Raw genomic sequence first — 20881 nt, forward strand, 5'->3', positions numbered from 1 at the left:
AAGTTTTTATGTTCAATGTATTTAATTATTAATTTTAAAATGTACTCATTTTAAGTGCAATCAATTTAATTATAAAATGTGTTTTAAGTGTATTTAATTAAAAATTTTAAAATGTACCCATTTTAAGTGTTTTTAATTATTAATTATTAATTTTAAAATGTACCCGTTTTAAGTGTATTTTATTATTAATTTTAAAATGTACTCGTCTTTAAGTGTTTTTAATTATTAATTTTAAGATGTGCTCGTTTTAAGTGTTTTTAATTATTAATTTTAAAATGAACCCGTTTTAAGTGTATTTTATTATTAATTTTAAAATGTACTCGTTTTAAGTGTATTTTATTATCAATTTTAAAATGTACTCGTTTTAAGTGTTTTTAATTATTAATTTTAAAATGTACTCGTTTTTAAGTGTTTTTAAGTATTAATTTTAAAATGTACTCGTTTTTAAGTGTTTTTAAGCATTAATTTTAAAATGTGCTCATTTTTAAGTGTCTTTTAGTATTAATTTTAAAATGTAACCATTTTAAGTGTTTTTAAGTATTAATTTTAAAATGTACTCGTTTTACGTGTTTTTAATTATTAATTTTAATATGTACCTGTTTTAAGTGTACTTTATTAATTTTAAAATGTACTCGTTTTAAGTGTTTTTAATTATTAATTTTAAAATGCACCCATTTTAAGTGTATTTTATCATTCATTTTTAAATGTACTCGTATTAAGTGTATTGAATTATTAATTTTAATATGTGCCCGTTTTACGTGTATCTTATTATTAATTTTGAAATGTACTCGTCAAAATGTACCCGTTTTTTTTTTTTTTAAATAATCCTAGTAATAGTTGTCTATCGTCTAACCGTGCCCACTGTACAGTATTCTAAACGTCAGTAGGTTACGTGGCTTTAGTAGAATGGCTCTCTATTTACGTATGTTAATATGCATGTTTACATGCATGCAGTTTTATTAATTGATACGGTTGGAAAATAAGGTAGACAGAAACCAGATAACAAGTTTTATATGTTAAACTATGTCATGTCTTCGTGTTCGGGTTAGAACGATTTATTCTGTTTCTTTTCTTTTATTTTTCTTATTATTTTCATGGTAAACAGTTAATCTAAGGTTAGGCATTAAAACAGAAACCAGATTCCCGATAGTCCACTTCCGGTGTAGATAGTTGTCTCGTTCAGCGACAATGGGGATATTGAATGTTCCATCTTAAAGTTTAGTGTTTGCTTTCAATTGTTTTTCGTTTGTTTGTTTTTAGCTTTGTTTGTTTGTTTGTTTGTTTGTTTGTTTGTTTTTAGCTTTGTTTGTTTGTCCTGCTTTATAAATTTCTTTCCAGTTATTTCACTGGTAACAAGGCTTGGAACGACAACAGTTAAGTTAACTTGGCTTTTTGGCTAGGAACAAAGTGTAGTGTCTGTTCCGATGCTACACTTCACCTTTTCTGTCTTCGGTCAGTGGAGGAGAAATTCTTCTCGACTGAGACAATTTTTATTTTTGTTCCTATCAAGAGGGCCCTTTTTAGAGGAGCTGGGGTTTTCCAACAATAAAAAACCGATCTTGTGGCTGACTCTTCCCTCGTGAGAAGGCAAGTAAATAGGAACAATAAAGTTAACCGGGACTATGAAGCAATTAAACTTCAAATCCAGTGCCTGTAATAATAATACCACTTTCATTTAGAGACGTTGGCAACCTTCACGCGGTTCTTCCCAATGCCAACATCAAAACCCACTACCATCATATGCTGATGGTTACAGCATATTCCTCTTCAAATACGACTTCACATTTTATTTATGTCATTAAAGTTTATTAATTCTGCTCGCCATTTTCAATCCTCGCATAATATTCTTCATATCGATAGTAACATGCCTTTTCATAATGTCAGTAATAAAGTTAAAATTTTATATTTCAAAAACGATCATGATATATATATATATATATATATATATATATATATATATATATATATATATATATATATATATATATATATATATATATATATAGTAATTTATAAAATATATATGGCGATTAAGCTACACTGCATATTCTGCGTTTCATCCAACTATAGGATTCGTCAGGCTTATGCGCGAATTCTGTGGTTGCTTCTTGTTTTTATATATGTTGAGGATTTCTAGTTGGCCATCAGCTTTCTAGTATCCACCTCGCCCCTTCCTATCAACCAATGGGCATGCATTTTATCAAAGAAAGGACCTGTTTTAGAACTAGGTAAATAATATAAATTACTAACTAGCTCTACCTACGTATTGAGCACTTTTGAAGTAAATACTTAAAGTTTACGCATAAATCTATACTTTCGTATATTAAATTTATGTGAATAAATGAAGTAGTTATATATATGTATGTATGTATGATATATATATATATATATATATATATATATATATATATATATATATATATATATATATATATATATATATATATATATATATATACTGCTAAAATTACCCATCGTTGACTGGGTTCAAAAACAGCCTACAGAAAATGGACTCTGATTTATGAAAGTATGATAGGTTATGAAAAGGAAGGGTTGTAAAGAGATAACTTCGAATTTGGGGGTATCAAAACCAAAGCAAAATATGATGAAAGTAAAAATAAAATAGATAAACCCCATAATTTATTATACCATACCTGTTCACACTCAAACACTTATCACAATATTCTGTGGATCTATATTTAAAAAAAACCTTGTTAAACTTTGTGACATATTTCCATTCTATGGAGGTCAGGCGCGAACGAACACCCAATAATTTTATTATACCATATTTCTTCAAACTGAAACATAATTATCAAAGTATACTTACGCAAATAAATATGAAAAGTCTTTGTTAAAGTTTGTGCCATATTTCCATTCTATGGAGGTCAGGCGCGAACGCAGACCCCACAATTTTATTATACCATCCTTATTTAAGTTAAAACATATTTATCAAAGTATCATTATGTACATCTATATCAAAAACACTTGTAAACGCTTTTTTATTATTTTTAATTTTTTTTATTTCCATACTTTGTGGACCAGGCGCGTACGCAGACCCCACAATTTTAATGAATCTTCATTATGCCAGATCAAACATACCCATTCCTGTGTCTCGATACATCTTCTATCATTATATGTGATCAATTTTCTATAATAGTCAACCATATAGGAGCCGCGGATAGCATAATGGTTAGGAACCTCAACTGTCGTACAGACGGTCGGGTTTTAATTCTGGCTTGAGGTAGTTGCCTGTCTAGCCACACTGATGAGCTGTGAAACAGCGAACAGTACTGGATGTGGGTGACTATATATATATATATATAATTATTTTCCACGGCCGAACCAACGCCGCAGCCCACAAGAGCCAAGAAAGCCAACAAACAGGAAGTCCAAGACTCGAGTTTCGCCCTCATTTGGGCTCATCAGTTAGACATATCCGCGCTCAGGATTTGAAACTCGAACCTCTTGAATGCTAGGCCAGCACTCTACTTTCTTGGCTCTTGTGGACTGCGACGTTGGTTCGGCTGTGGAAAATAATTATATATATTCTCTCACACTTTCTGGCCTGGTGCATCAGTCACTAGTCTTTTACTTTTAGAGATGGTTAAAAAAAAAAGAGGCGCCAATAATATATATATATATATATATATATATATATATATATATATATATATATATATATATATATAGTGAATAAATGACAAAAGACTATATTCCACAGTTCATGATGTTGACCATCTTACAATTTATTCCTTTAATTCAGTTGACATATACAATTCTTGACAGTATCTGATTCGTAGCACAAAATCAATCACTTAATTATTATATCAATCAGTGAATCTATTTTGCCCTTAACTCATCAGAAGAAATAGCAACAATCAATCCGTCAAAAGGAAATAATTGATAGAGTGATTGTTGCTATTTCTTCTGATGAGTTAAGGGGAAAATAGATTAATTAATTGATATAATAATTAAGTGATTGATTTTGTCCTACGAAACAGATACTGTCAATAATTGTAAATGTTAACTGAATTAAACGAATAAATTTTAAGATGGTCAGCATCATGAACTTTGGAATATAGACTTTTGTCATTCATTCACTATATTGCTCTGTAATTACATTGAGCTTCTTAAATAAAGATTGGTATATATTATAAACAAATAAAGCATATTTCCACAGAAATATATATATATATATATATATATATATATATATATATATATATATATATATATATATATATTCCAAAGGTCGATCAGTGGTTTCATTGTATTGAATCAGTCATTTGTGGCTGAATGAGATCAATACAGCTCATCAGAAAATTTGAAAACACGAAACAACGCGAAAATAAACAAACAGAGAATATCACCGTTTAACGGGCGGTGTGGTTGCTCGGGGTTTCTGTTGTAAAGATATATATATATATATATATATATATATATATATATATATATATATATATATATATATATATATATATATATATATATATAATAAGCTGTAATTGTGTTAATCATGACTCCTTTTCTAAAAAAAAAATGAAACACTAGTGTTTGTAGGTATTAAAAATACTTCTAGAAATAATTATGTCCGTCCCTTTATTAACTCTGTTCTTTTTGTTGAGCACTTTACGCTGAAATGAAATAAGTCGGTCACCTAAGCCCACGTGCTCAAATCGTGATGTTAAAATCACATGATCACTCCCAGTTTTCTTGAATGACATTACGATTTATATAAATATTAATTCTAACTATATTTTCACCACCTTTAGCATTGGTCGAGTGGTTTGCTCCTTGCTAAAGGAGTCATAGATAGTTTTGTGGCCGGGTTCAAATCTCCTAACTGGAGTAATCTATTTCTTCTTTTCTTCTCTATTCCCCGTTGTTCTACCACCTCCCGTAACAACAATCCTTGTTTTTTATCCTCCATAACCTTTAGTAGTCCCCATTAATTCACCCAATTTTTTTTTTTAATCTAAATGTTCACAAACAGGTTTTAACTTTGTATACACATATAGTGTTATAGTGCTGGTTTTTCACCTCTTCCAGTGAGAAGCATTTAGCTTCGAAATGGCATGGCTTAGAGAGGTTTTCCATTTTGCTTATTCCTGTAATTTTTGTTGGTTTGTTGTTTTTGTTTTACGGCATATCAATAGAATATAATAGAATGTATTTGTTTGTTTTGTTTTTTTGTTTTCAAGTCTTTGTTTTTCTTCTAAACAGCTCACTTCTTGTGAGTAATTTTTATAAACACTCTAGCTGAGATTGAAACCAAAACCTAAAGATAGTCAAGTACGATAATCATTACACCAGCTTGACGTGGTTAATAAATGTGTTTTCAAACCAACTCATACTTGACATAAGAAAGCAATCATATTTTACAACCGCGCATGCGCAGTCATGAAACAGTTGAACACAGATTACAATCCGGTGGTCTCCCATGTACCATTTTTTTTGAAATTTTCGTCTCTTAGCAGCCTTTTTTTTTTTTCGGATGAAAACTGATTAAAAAGTTTTCCACGTGTCTGAATATCCTATATACCGAGTTTTAAGTCTTTAGATTAATAATTCGCTGAGTATATAGGTTGAGAGTTGTCCTTACACGCGCGCGCGCACACGCACACACGCACAAACAAACATTCTCACTTATATAGACATATAGATAAACTTTGGTTTAAAGAAAATGCACGATAATTCGGTAAAACATGTACATCTGCAAACAGGATACGAACCTGCGTCCACAAACCTTCAAAAAAAAATTCTGCCATCAACATGGGGTGGCAGGGTGGGGGCTGATGTGGTTTTATTTCGACTCTCCCCTCCCCAGTTCAAACAAGTAAATCCAAACCTGTATACACCTATACCGTTTAATGTTTTACTGTTCGTCTATTTCTAGGTAGAGACAATCGGCGATGCGTACATGCTAGTGTCGGGTGCCCCGGTTCGGATTGCGAACCATCCGAGTCACATTTGCAACATGGCGCTGGAGATGATCCAAGCCATTGAAGAGATCGATTGTTCGGACATCGGTGAACCGATCAAAATACGAGTTGGTAAGTAGAATTCTCATAAATATCTTGTTAGCAAGTCTTCAAGTGCTCGACTGAGCTTCAATTATGTCCCCTCCCTCCCTCCCTGAAAAATATTCACAATAAATACTCGTCAACAATTTCCCCCACTCTCTATCTGTGCATAAATCTAAACGCAAGTTATATGAACAAAGTTTCTTTCCTAGAATTGTCCACCTGTGGAACTCTGTTTCGCTAGCCTGCTTTCCAGCTGACTACAACATGGTCATCTTCAAGTCCAACTCCTTTCTAAGAAAATGTTCTGGTGCCGTGAAGAAATTTTTTTTTAAGTATTCATTGATTTATTAACATTGGATCAGCGCTTATCAAGGCCAAGAATCACTCAAGGATGGAGTTTGTTTAGATGAAGAGATTGTCAATCGAAAGATGAGGAACAATCAGTGGAATGAACTTTGAATATTTATTTGTTTACTTGAATACGACTACGTTGTAATCTGAAGAGAAGCAGTCCTGGTGTAGCGTGTTCTATAGCAGGGAACTTTAACAAACCCTCTCTCCCTATCTCTCTCTCTTCTTTTTTTTTTTTTTTTTTTTTTTTGCATTTTCACTCCAAAAAGGGACAATGCTACTTTAATGTAGAGGACTACTATATGAAACATAATTTTTAAGGATACTATGTAGGGAGTTGAGCAGCAAGATGTCTGTTTAAATTACACTTGAACTTCTGCATGTCAGTATAGTCAGGGAAGCAGGGACCCGGAAAGGAATTCCAAAATTTAGTAGTCTGAGGAAAGAGAGTATTAGAGTATAGAGTAGTTGTGGTATTAAGACGAGTTCTTGCTGTGAATGTCTTCTAAGGAAAAAACAATGATTGGAGCTGAGAGAAGCAGTTTTTTATATTTTTAAATTTTATTTGAAGCTGTTAGATTTTTTTTATTATTTCAATAAACATTCGATTAATAATAAATAAATAAGTAAAAGTGCTCGACTGAGCTTCAATCTATACCATTCTCTGCAAAACATTCAAAACAATCACACATCTAGCGACAACCACTGTCAACAATTTTCCCCACTCTCTATCTGTGTCTAAATCAAAACTGAAGTTTCACAAACAAAGTTTCTTTCCTAAAACTGCCCGCCGTGTGCTGCGGGCCACTTTGCAGCTGACTACAACATAGTTGCCTTCAAAGTTTAATGTAAACAAATTCTTCTTGTGCCACATCCTTAAATGATTAAATTCAACCTACTTTTCACTAGCGATCACTATGCTCTTGTCTCGCTGACCACCTTATCCTCGTGTGGCTTTCAGGCCTTGATAAGTTATTAGTCCCCTGTAAAAAAAATGTTTTCGGATAGGATAAAGAAAATGACGTCATAGTTTTTAATTATTCATTACTATTGACTCACCGCTTATCAAGGCTAATAACAACTTGAGGATAGGGATTATTAAGATGAAGAGATACTCCGTCGAAAGATTAAGAGCAATCAGTATAATGGACTATTTATCATCATATCGTATAACTCCAGTGGCATTGGTTTCCCCGATATTTTCCCAGTCAGAATTCTTTCTAGAAAGACATCAGGTACTTACGGGAGGGACCACGTGAAGGTTGCCGTGAAAGTGATTTTTTGTGGAATGAACTGGATTCGAACTTAGAACACCCAAATTATCAGTCTGTATCGTTAACCCCTTCACCACCGTCACCTTCCAAAGTATAAGAAACTTAGAACGTTTGATTACTGAAAGAGTGGTTCATACTGATGCTGGATTTGAATACAGCTATATTGTAATCTGCAAGGAAGCAGTCTCGCTAGAATATGTTCCACACAAAGGAAACCTTTACAAGCAAGCTCTGTCCGTGGGTATGATACTGTCGTTTTCCCGAGGAGAGTCACTTGGTTGAGGAACGTCCTGGGAACCCTAATCCTAACCCCCGGGAGAATAAACGCTATCCAAACATATCCAAACGATAGGAACATGTTGGAAACATCAACAAAAACGGGTCGAGATGTCGTCGGCTATAACCGGCTGGAATGGGTCGCTTCTTGTCTTCATTGCGTCGTTACAGGCATCTTTCCATCGTCGGCATTAATGGCATGCTGGAATTTAACGCTTATACAAAAATAGCGAACAAATGCATTTTTATAAAAATATAATTTATTTAAGATTTAACAATGAGGAGCATATTTTTATAAAGACCAGTTGAAGCCAGACGCATGCTATGCCGTGTCCGCTGACTCCAGAATGCAAGCTTCAACTGTTTAAAACAATAGAATTATATTTAATTCTCTCTTTCTTCATTGAAAGAGAGTGAGGGGGAGTGAAAGAGAGAAAGAGAGGGAGTGACATTCATACATAACGTTTAAACATTGTTTTGTTTTTTTATCCATGAGTTCTTTTGGGTTTGACCTTTGAAATTCTAAGGTCTTATATCATTTTGTCTTGGTTCAATATTATAAACAAACTGTTATTCTTGGCTTGAGTCATAGCAGAACATTTTCAAAATCACAAACACCTGCTTAACACATCTGCACCTCACAAGTACAAACAAGTTAGGCCCAGGTTTCATTAATCTAGAAGCTCACGGCTCCCTCAAAAGGGGGCTACGTCATTGTGCCACATTTCTTCCCCCCCCCTTTTTATGACCTTTTCTATCACTAGCAAATGTCATAATATCGTTTGGTTGTTGGCACAACGGTTACTTTTTAAATTATTTTTCTCTTTCAATTATTCTTAATATTCACTCCCTTTTTTCTTCTTTTGATTATGTTTTTTAATAAAATAGTATTATTTTTATTTTTTTAACATTCATTCTTTTGATCATTTTTTTTCATATAATATTTTTGATCAATTTGTTTGTTTGTTTTTTGTTTGTTTGTTTTGTTTTAATTTTTTTTTTTTTTAAACGTTAGTCGTCCCCTGTTTAGTTTTATAGTTATTTGATTCTTATTGACTTTTTGTGAAACTTTACTTGTTTGGAATTTTTCAACATGTGTGTGTGTGTGTGTGTGTGTGTGTGTGTGTGTGTGTGTGTGTGTGTGTGTGTGTGTGTGTGTGTGTGACAATTTCTCTTTGCTTCTGTATATATATTTTTTTTTCCTTTTTTGTCAAATTTCTTGCCCGTTTTCAAAAGTTTTTTGTTTTGTAGTTGGCTTCTACTTATACTGTTGGATAGGGATAAATTCCAGAATTCTGTACGTTGTATTTTGTAAGCATTTGAGAGTTCTTGGATTTTTCTGTGAAGGGATTTATCATTGAAAGACCCTTCTTTTTTTCCGAAAAGAAAAGTCCTGTGAAAAGCCGACAATTTTTCTGGGCTTTTACGATTCACAGGTACCTGTGGTACGGATAGATGGGGGCATACTGTAATTGCCTCTATTGCAGGTTTCCTTTCTTGGGCTGCAATCCGATGCTGACGGGGTGGATTCTTTTTATGTTTGTTAGAAACTACTCTAACAGTGTGCGACGATGCAGTGCACAGCTGAACCTTCCCTCATCTCTGCGTCCCTATAAGCTAACTTAGCAAGTTTCATCATCCTACTTGCTAAATCTGCGAGTACTTCACCTCGATCTTGCTTTATTCTTATTAAAGCACGAGCAGCGTCGGCAGCATTTGTGAACTCACCGTACTGGGCTTATATTTTATCGAGCAGATTCTTACTGGTGTAGTTCGAATGATCATCGAGAAATTCTCCGATCATTTCCGATACTAATCCGTCAATAAAATCATATGCAAGGTTTACTATCTCTGGGTCTGTAAGCTGGTACATCCGCTCTTTCTTTTTCGGAGCTGCTAGCCATGGCCCAAAGTCGGATGGTTTTCTAGTAAAGATTGGAATCTTCGATCCACCTGTGAGGACTCTGTTAAATTGGGTTTGGTTAGTTTTAGCCATTTTGTCTAAATATTTTTTTTAAATAGCCGATGGTTAAACAAAAAGCTCTATCCACAAAATAATTTTTACAAATTATTAAAACCAAAAATAATGCAGAGTAACAAAAAGAGCAGAGAAAATAGTCACATACCTTAGTTTTTCTGGAGTTTTTTGGCGTCTTTTTCTTTTTCCTCTGTAGCTGCTGGGTTGAAATGACTGTTCTTGAGTTGAGTTCTTGCGTTGCTGTGCTTCCGTGGACTTAATCAAGTGTTTCTTTCCTTTGGATTTTGTGTCCGTGGAATTTATTTGTCTAGTGGTTGATTTCTTTTTATTGTTGTGTCCGTAGATTATTTTCCATAGGGTTGTCCTTGCGAGAAACAATCCTGGATTTACGGCAACAATATGATTCTATCGCTTCCCCGGGGAGAGTTACTTGGTTGAAAAACGTCCTGGGAACGCAACCAGACCACCGAGGAATAAACGATATCTAACGAAATCCAAACGATAGGCGCATATTGAAAACATCAATGCAACGAGTCGAGATGTCGGCTATAACCGGCTGGAATGGGTCGCTTCTTGTCTTCATTGCGTCGTCATAGGCATCTTCCCATCGTCGGCATTAATGGCATGCTGGAATTTAACGCTTATACAAAAATAGCGAACAAATGCATTTTTATAAAAATATAATTTATTTAAGATTTAACAATGAGGAGCATATTTTTATAAAGACCAGTTGAAGCCAGACGCATGCTATGCCGTGTCCGCCGACTCCAGAATGCAAGCATCAACTGTTTAAAGCAATAGAATTATATTTAATTCTCTCTTTTTTTTTCATTGAAGAAAGAGAGAGCGAATGGAAGTGAAAAAGAGAAATAGAGAGAGGCAGGGAGAGAGAGGGGAGAAGGAGGGACATTCACATATAACGTTTAAACATTTTTTTTGTATGCATGATTTCTTTTGAGTTTGACCTTTCAAATTCTAAGGTCTTATATCGTTTTGTCTTATATCGTTTTGCCTTGGTTCAATATTATAAACAAACTGTCATTCTTGGCTTAAGTCATACCAGAACATTTTCAAAATCACAAACACCTGCTTAACACATCTGCACCTCACAAGTACAGACCAAGTTAGGCACAAGGTTCATTAATATAGAAGCTCCCAACTCCCTCAAAAGGGGCTACGTCATTGTGCCACATTGGAAGTCTACTTAACGTTAGTCACGTGGAGGAAAAAAATAAACGTTTTTTTCTTTGGGTGGTGGAGGGGCATTTACTGTGAATGTCTTATGAGAGTGTACCAGCGATTGGAGCTCAGTGAAACACCTTCATATTCTTTTTGGTTTACACGATTTCATTTTTTTTTTTAATTTCAATAAATATCCGATTAACAATAAATTAATAAAAATATCAACACATCACAAAGAAAAACATGCACAAACATTACATAGTGATTTTTACAAGGAAATCACTACTTATCAAGGCCTGGAGGCCACTCAAGGATAAATATTAATGAATCTAAGGTGGTAATGTAGTGATCGTATATGGTGTAGATTGGATATAATATTGATTATTTAAGGCGACAGCTCAACAAGAACTTGTTTACATTGGATTTGGAGGCTACCATGTTGTAGTCCGCTGGCAAGCAGTCCAGAGGAGCAGTATTCCACGGGTGGGCAGTTCTATGAAATAAGCTTTATTCATGGAATCTGCAGTTAGATTTAGGCATAGATAGAGAGGGAGGTAAATTGTTGATAGTGGTTGTAGCTAGTCGAGTGTTTTTGTGAAAGTTTCGCGAGATTGGAGCTCAGACGAACACTTGCTATGAAAATAACGATAGAGCAGAGACAGTCTTGTAACACCTCGTCTGTGAGAAAGAGGTTATTGGACAATAACGAGAAAGAAACAACCCTGGTAAAAGTTAGTGTTCCCCAATGATGCTTAGTTAAACAAAGCCGAGAAGGAAACAATAACGAAATACAGTAGAACCCCGGGATACGGCATTAAAAGTTAGTAACAAAATACAGTACAGTATATAACACACATGTATATAATCAAATAACATTATAAATAACACTGTAAGACGGGGCAAATACCATAACTGATGTCCGGAAAAACATCGCATTCCACATCGTAACCTGAAAAAAACCGTATCCTAGGGCCACCGTATCCTGGGGTTCTACTGTACCAAGGTTTTATGTAAGAGATAAAAAGAAATTGAAATCTTAAGAAAATCTCTATCATTCCATTAATTATAGGAGCAACTCGACTCATGAAAAAGAATTTCAAAAACTACCTGGCAAGTATACCCGATGAACCAAGTGCAAGAGAGATTCAGACAATTGCACTTAAAGGAATGGTTAGAATCTTTAAAAAGATCTCTCAGTTGGTATGTATGAGCGGGTGAATATCTGGCATTCGGTAGGATGCCCCATCCCCATCTTGAACAAACTGACAAGAAAATTAAAAAAAAAAACACGAACACACGAGGTTGTCTCATAATTGTACTAACATAGAATTATGATTAAGGATAAGAATTAATGAATTTGAATTGATTGTCAGCTGAAAGACGAGGAAAACTTTGGGAGTTAATAACATTGATCAATGGTATGAGCTTATTACTTATGGGGCAGTATTTGTTAACATTGGACTTGAAGATTAGCATGTTGTAATTAGCAGGGAAGCAGTTCCGCCGAAATGTTTACTACGGATGGAAAGTCCTTGTAAAGAAACCCTGCGTATGAGGATAGGCACATGAAGGAAGAAAGGAACGTTTTTTGTAGAAAACGAGTTCTTGCTGTGAATGTCTTGCAGGAAGCCACCAAAGATTGGAGTTTAGGCAAGAAACTTTTATGGTAATAACGATAGAACACAGAGAGAGAGAGAGAGAGAGAGAGAGAGAGAGAGAGAGAGAAAGAGAGAGAGAGAGACTACCAACTAGAGTGAGAGAGGAATAACAAGATAATTTCTATAATTGAAAAGCAAATAAATACAAGACCTAGAATTAAACCAATGCGTCAATCACTACCGAAGTAATAAATTGGTTTATAATAATTTTTTTTTTAATAATATACCTGCCTACAATTTGACATCGTGGATTGTTTCTATTCAGCCATATCCGAAGAACACTTCAACGTCGCCGTATATTTTGTCAAAATATATACCGAAAATATCTAAGGATAAACCCCACATTATTAAAAAAAAAAAATAATAAATAAATAAAAAATACGTATATACAAAATAGGTTTTAATAAAAAAAAAATTAATCGTCAATGGATAAAACCAAAAATTAGAAACATCTTTTATTTGGACATGGATGCCTTGGACTCTGCAGAGACATCAGATTTTGTGGGGTTAATATATATTTTAAATACGGCATAATCACGTTAACACACCAGTTCTCGTCAGATCACCAAAGTTAAGCAACGTTGAACCTGGTTATTACCAGATGGGTGACGATTTGGGAATTCTAGGCGTTGTATGTGCTCTCTGCTTATCTCGGCATTTGTTTCCAGTCGTCCTGTACACACACTTCATTTGCCACTAGTATTTAACAATGTCGACGTAGAAGAGGTGTGGTTAGAGATTGTGCAACTCCTGTCACCAAAATCTCACGTGCAGGCACCCCTTCATGGGAATCCATAGTTTCTCAAAGACTGAAGGAGCCCCAATATATTTACTGGGTTGTATTTTTCTACCGGGTCCTAACAAGACCACGGTGCTAACATGCATAACCGTTGCTGTATCTGAGGAGGTGCTGCTTCAAGCGCCCTTTCTTTTTCTTTCTTTCTTTTTATTACATTTTCACCCCAAACAAGGCACATTGCCACTTTGATGTAGGGGGCTACTAACAGGGACATAAACTACTAGGGTACTATGTAGGGGGTTTGGCAGCAAGATGTCGGTTCACGTTACACTTGAACTTCTGCATGTCAGTACATTTGGGGAAGCAGGGACCTGGAAGGGAATTCCAAAGTCTAGCGGTGCTGGGGAAGAATCTACTGGAGTAGAAAGCTCTCTTACATCTAGGGATCTCTACTGTGTAGAGGTGAGATTTAGCTGCTTATAGGGTTTTTCGGGGGTATTTACATCGTGGGAGCACAAGTGCTTGCAGTTCGTCAGAGCATTCACCATTAAAATACTTGTAGAACAGGCAGAAGGGTGACAGAGTACATAAGAGTTAATGTTCCTCTACTCTGTCGTAATTATCGATAGCAAATGCTCGACTGACCTTGAATCCCCCCCCGTAAGTAATTTAAAACAAAGACATATCTAGCTGTCAATTGTTGATCTAAATCTCATCTCACAGAAAATCAAATAAATAAAACTTTCATGTTCCAGATGTGTTTTTCTATAAATACCCTCACGTGGTTACTGCAACACTATCGTTTTAGCCATATGTAGAAAAATTATTGGTCGGCCTTTTTATATAACTAATTTCTGTTCTGTTAATATACGCTTACAAACATATTTGATAATACAGATATCGGTCTATACAGAGATGATAAATTAGCTATGATAAAGGAGTCAATCGTGCTCAAAGGAAAAGTTTCAAAACATTATACATAAGGAAATGAAAAAAAATAAATTTAAGATAAGACTTAATGTATGATATAAAACAAATCACATTTAGATGTCATTTTAAACTTTAACAAAAAAATACTAACGAGACATGCTTAAAAGATAACACCAATCCAATATACGTAAACTCAAAGCCTAATTATCTCCATCAATAATAAAAAAGATTTCTAATTCTATCGAATGTTGGCTCAACAATAACTATAGCAACGAAAATGTATTGAAGTTAAGCAACATTTATAACACAGCTATAAAAAATAGTGAGTAATATTATATAGCAATTAAATGTATGCAAGAAGAAACCAATAGTCATAGTAAAATTAAAAATAGAAAAAGCAATATTATCTGGTATACCCCACCCTATAGCCCCAACACCTCATGTAACCCAACGCCTCATGTAATCTCAACACAGCGTGTATCCTCAACATCACATATATTCTCAACATCTAATGCAATCTCAACAAATCATATAACCCCAACATCACATGCAGACCAAACGCTACATTAATCCCCAACATTTCATGTAACTCCAACACATCATATAACTTCAACATCGCATGCAGACCAAACACCACATATATCCCCAACATTTCATGTAACACAAACATTACATCTAGACCCAAAATCACATATACTAGATTTAGTACTATCACCTTATATAATCCACTTCATGTAGCCCTAGAACCTCATGTAACCCAAACATCAAATAGCTCCTGAACGCCTAATGTATCTCCAACACCTCAAGTAACACTAACACATAATGTAACCTCAGCTTCACATCTAACTCAACACCTCACTAATGTAAATTACGGATATGTATAATATGTGTAACGTTACAATTCTAATGTCTTTTTGTTTTGTCCCAACAGGTGTCCATACGGGTCCTTGCGTAGCTGGTGTGGTCGGCGTGAAGATGCCCCGCTACTGTCTATTTGGCGATACTGTAAACACTGCGTCCCGAATGGAGACGAACAGTCAGGTAAAAACATCTATAATTCATATTATATTATTACTACTGTTCTCATCTTGAGTGTTATTCTCACAACGTTTCGGCCGGTTTAACCTCCGACCTTCATCATGTGTATCTTGACGAATTTTATTTAATCCACGGGGGCAGCATGCTAAGTAATTCGCAATATTTTTGTTGTCGCATTAGTCTGTGGCGCAGTGGATAAAGTACCTGGTAAATTCAATTGTAAAAGTTACACTCTTCCAGGGGTTGAAGGTTCGATCCTCAGTGCGGGAGCACCCAAAGTACAATTGTGAATTACTTATGACTTCTACCCAGTCACAGCTGATGGAACGAGAGCATGCTACACCGCCCCGTGGATTAAATAAAAGGTTCTGTTGAAAATTCTGTGCAGATTCCCGAGTTCAACAGAAAGATTCCCGAGTTCAACAAGATACACTTGAAGAAGGGCGGAGGTTACATCGACCGAAACATTGTGCGAAATATACTCAAGATGAGAACAGTAGTCTAAAGAATCTAAATAATACTAATAATCAATCCTCATCTAAAAATTTCAGAATTTTTATATCCTTTGCGAAAACTCTAAAAAAAATAAACAGTGAATATGTTGCCATATATAAGAGTGAGGTTATCTATCTTCTAATCCCGAGCCGTACCACTAAGGTCTCGGAAGGAAAGTCTACGAAAGAAATGGTTTCAATAGAGCTCTGAATATCATTATAGTTTTTGTCTCCTCACTTATAATATCTACAAAAATTATGCGTTTTTAAAAACAACAATAGAGTAGAACCCCGGGATACGGCATTAAAAATTAGTAAAAAAAAAAATGCAATACAATATATAATACACATGTATATAATCAAATAACATTATAAATAACAACGCAAGGCGAGGGAAATACCGTAACCAGGGGTCGGGAAACATCGTACTCCACATCGTAACCTGAAAAAAAAACGTATCCTAGGGCCACCGTGTCCCGGGTTTATTTTGTATATAAAAGGAAACTTGCATTTATCTGTTTCAAAATTAACTTTCTTCAAACTGACACTCGTTTAATAATCAATATGATTTTATAGTTGAAAATGTATCTTACTTATAAAATATGTGCTATTGAATAATTCTCTGAAGTTTGTTTTTTTTTATAACTGCTTAAGCTCGTGAGAGAGCAAAGAATTACCATATATACTTGTGTATCAGTCGAATTTCTGGGAAACGATTTTAAGGTTATTTTTGGGAGGTCGACTTATACATAGGTAATGTTTTGGGAAATGTTAAAGAGCGATTCGGCGTTCGATCATAAGATAGAAAACGCCATTTTGTTCGTGCACTCGGTATATACCGGTAATCCTAGTAATTAATCGCACTCCTTAATGCTCGGTTTTTCAGTGGGAGACTTGATAATAATTGGAATAGCTTTCGCAATGTTCACTCTCCAGACGTAGCTATAGGCCTATATGATGTATTCGGTGATGATATGACGGTTTTTAGTAGGTTAGGAAATGTAGTGTTTGCGGTATGTCGTTTTCCCCTAAGTTCAACAAGTTTTAACCATTTAATGACACTTAACACATGCATTCACATTATTACGGTATATTACGGCTCGTGCAATGTATACGTTTACATTATTATCGTACATGACATAAATTATGACTAAAAACAGTAACTGCGCCTGGAATCTACATCATGTCATTGATCAGAATGTCTGGTTAGCAACATTTGCGCTCGTTGTATGTAAGTGTGCCGCGGGTTAATTCTATATATGAAAATCGAATAGACCACACTTGCGTAAATGCGTATATTATCGCTCGCGGATGCCGAGAAACAATTTATAATATGTCTTATAAAAAGACACCAAAAAGGACATTTCTGTGCAAGAAAGAACCATGAGACGGACTATTTAACTTGTATAGAATCTACAATCGACTTATACACAAGTAATACCTAAAATTATACAATTTTTAGTCTTCAAATGACTTATACACAACTATATAAGGTAAATACAAATTGATTGACTTATACATAAGATCGACTTTTACACAAGTATTTATGGTATATAAAAATATATATTTATTAAATAACTATTCGGTGACACGCCAGTTTCCTTTCATCGTGTGGTATTTTTTTTATTGAAGGACATATGAGATGTATTTTTGTAGTGTTTTAATACTTGTGTAGGTTTATCCTTTTTGTTGTTGATGGTAACGTTATGTTGTAGGTATCCATTTTATGAATTCAAGTTCCTCATCGCCTAGTTTGCTCTGGCCCGGAAACGTCACCAATAAAGAGTCGGACATGGATTTAGTTTAGTATTTATAAGTCAGAATACATAGGAAACGAGGATTGTACTTTATGCAAATATAGTGTATTACGAGTGACTCTTTAGAATGGTGCCTCTTGATATATTTTTATGGAAATCACTCCTTTTTGTTGGTAGTGGTAATGCTATATTGTAGGTATTTCTTTTTTGAATTTTAATTCCTCGTCACCAAATTTGTTTTAGGTGTCTCTCTTGTGAATTCGAGTTCCTCATCGCCAGATTCTCTCTAGGACAATTGCTCTTGACATATCATAAGCCTTCGATAAAGTATGGCATAATGGCCTACTTCACAAGATTTCCAGCTACGGTATAACTGGAAATGTTTTCTCGATCATTAAATCATTTCTCTCTGATAGGCTCGTAAGAGTAGTGGTTGATGGGCAGAAATCAGAGGCCCTCAGTATTAATTCTGGAGTCCCTCAGGGGTCCATTCTGGGCCCAACTCTCTTCCTGATCTACATCAATGATCTCCAAAAACACATACTTAAATCATTCGTTGACATCCATGCTGATGACACAACCATCTATGGCAATACATCAAAGGCCGTAAATGACAAAGTTCTCTTTGATGTCTCACTGCTGATGCAATTCTCTACTTATATAAAAGTCAAGTACGTCCAAGAATGGAGTACTGTTGCCACATCTGGGCAGGAGCTGCTAAAAACACTCTATCCTGCTTGACAGAGTACAAAATAGGATTCGTGGCTTAATGGGGGATGCCCTTTTCTCTTCCCTGCAACCTCTCTCCCACAGGAGAGACGTTGCGAGCCTGTCTTTGTTTTATCGTTATTTCCATGGCAGGTGCTCGTCTGAGCTCCAATCCCTGGTCCTCCATCGCCGATCTTTCACGAAAAATACCCGTCTAGCTGAAACCACTGTCAAAAATTTTCCCCACTCTTTATCTATGCCAAAACCAACAGCTTCTTTCTTAGAAGTGCATGCCTGTGAAACTCTGTTCCGTCTGCTTGTTTCCCACTTGACTACAACTTGGATGTCTTCAAGTCCAAGATAAACAAATTCCTGATGAACCGCCCCCTTAAGTAGACACTTTATCAAATCTCAACATTTACGTACTGTACACACAATAACCCTTATTCTCGAGTGGCTTCTGGGCCTTGATAAGTGGTAACCACATTATATAAAAAAAAAAAAAAACAGATTTGTTGTGACCCGGAAAAATAACTCGTTCACGGATACAGTTTAGAAAAGATATTTATATTTACAAGACAGAATACACAGAGAATGAAAGTTGTTGTACTTGGTGGCAATATGGCGTACTACGAGTGATTCTTTAGAGTTGTACCTCTCGGTATATTTTTTAATGAAAATTGCTCCAGATAACGTATAAAGTAACTTGATATAAGGAGTTGAAAATACTGCTTCCGAATCCAAATGTTAGATGAAATAGATTCTTTATTTTATCTTTTTAATTCTATTTTTATCCCAAACAAGGTGCAGTGCCACTTTGAAATCGAGGGCTACTATCGGGGACATAAGTTGCAGGGGTATTATGAAGAGAGATGAGCAGCAAGATGTCTGTTCACGTTACACTTGAACTTCTGCATGTCAGTACAGTTGAGAAAGCCGGAATGGAATTCCAAAGTCTAGCAGTTCTGGGGAATAAACTATTGGAGTAGAAAGCTGTTTTACACCTAGGTATCTCTGCTATGTAGGGGTGGAATTTTGCTGCGTCTCGGGTTTGTCGGGGGGGGAGGGCATTTACGTCGAGGGGGACACAAGTGATTGTAGTTCGTTAGAGTATTCACCATTAAAATATTTGTAAAACAGGCAGAGGGGTGCAATATTTCGTCGATGGGACATATGCTGAAACTTAGGATTTATCAGGCTGGCGACTCTCTTTTGGACCCTATCCAGGAGTGAGAGACTAGTAGCAGATGCACCAACCCATGTGTGACATGAGCGAATGATGGCCTTATAGATGTACAGGATACTTATAGAGGTACATTCTGACTTAGAAAACAGCATTTTTTTATTTATACCGTTAAGAGAGGTTTATATATATTGTATATAGGTGAATCCCCACAGCATACTGTTTAAGGCCGTGAGGGAACAAATAATTATATAGAACTAGCGGGGGGTGCGCGGCGTTGCCTGGGTGTTTGGAGGTGTGTGTGTTGGGGGGAAGGTGGATCAAAACAACCCTGTTTAAAAAAAAAAAAAAAACGTTGGCCGGGTGTTTGGGGGTGTAAAAGGAAAAAAAAGTTTAAAAGCTTGTAAAAGCCTGTTAGAGATGACGTCACGACGTTAAAACTTGAGATGGGGACAAACAAATACTTTAAGTATAATAATTTAATATAGAAAAATCTGTCTGTCGGTCTGTCTTTCTGTCTGTCTACATATTTTCAAACTCCATCTCCTCCGAAACTAAAAGTCGCAGAGCGACACTAGGGGACTCAAATGATTGAATTTTTACGGCCCGTTCTTTTATGTGTTTTTAGCCGATTAAAATTGTTTTTCAGTGGTCAAAAATTGATTTAAATTGTTTTTCAGTAGTCAAAAATTGATTTAAATTGTTTTTCAATGGTCAAAAATTGGTCCAAATTGAAAAAAAAAATTCTTAAACATTTTGTAGATTCATCTTAGTTTATTTTTATTTTTTAATTTTTAATCACTCTACGTGCGTGTCACGTTGGTACAGTGGTAACGTTACCAGCTTTGAATGCTACAATGTTGGTTTCGATTCTAGCTGATGGCACCTAAGTATTTTTTTTTCTTACTTTTGAAATCACGACTTTATAACAATATATACGAAATCTGGGCAAATTCAAATATCATATTTAAGCGTATTTACGCCCAGGCAAAACCGCCCCCCCCCCGCTAGTATCACATATACAAATTATTAAATAATTCGCCTCTAGGCGGGTTGAACCGGCTTCCTCCGAAGGAGAAAGTGTCAAAGGAACATTAAATTCATAAGAGTTCACCAGTCGCATGTATGGCCACGTATGGAAACAATACTCTATGCATGGATTGTGGCTTTGTAGAAATAGAGGATAATGTTTAAGGTTGTGAGATTGCGAATAATTATATAAAAGGTTTTAGAAAGCGGGCAAAAGTTATAGCCCTTTGGCGTAGATTAAGTGCTTTATTTTGCTCT

The 20881-nt window shown here is 35.2% G+C and overlaps 1 protein-coding gene across 12 annotated transcripts in view; it reads left to right on the forward strand.

The window, feature by feature from the left end:
* Positions 1-20881, forward strand: part of LOC145256500 (soluble guanylate cyclase 88E-like) — a 957444-nt gene that overhangs the window by 908299 nt on the left and 28264 nt on the right. For all 12 annotated transcript variants that reach the window (XM_080115458.1, XM_080115459.1, XM_080115465.1 and 9 more), the window contains 2 exons: positions 5897-6053; positions 15346-15455. In XM_080115458.1, the coding sequence (XP_079971584.1) occupies positions 5897-6053; positions 15346-15455 (267 nt within the window). The remainder of the gene's footprint in view (positions 1-5896; positions 6054-15345; positions 15456-20881) is intronic.

Source organism: Euprymna scolopes, chromosome 32, assembly GCF_053919585.1.
Source record: "Euprymna scolopes isolate OS-2025 chromosome 32, ASM5391958v1, whole genome shotgun sequence".
NCBI lineage: Eukaryota > Metazoa > Mollusca > Cephalopoda > Sepiida > Sepiolidae > Euprymna > Euprymna scolopes.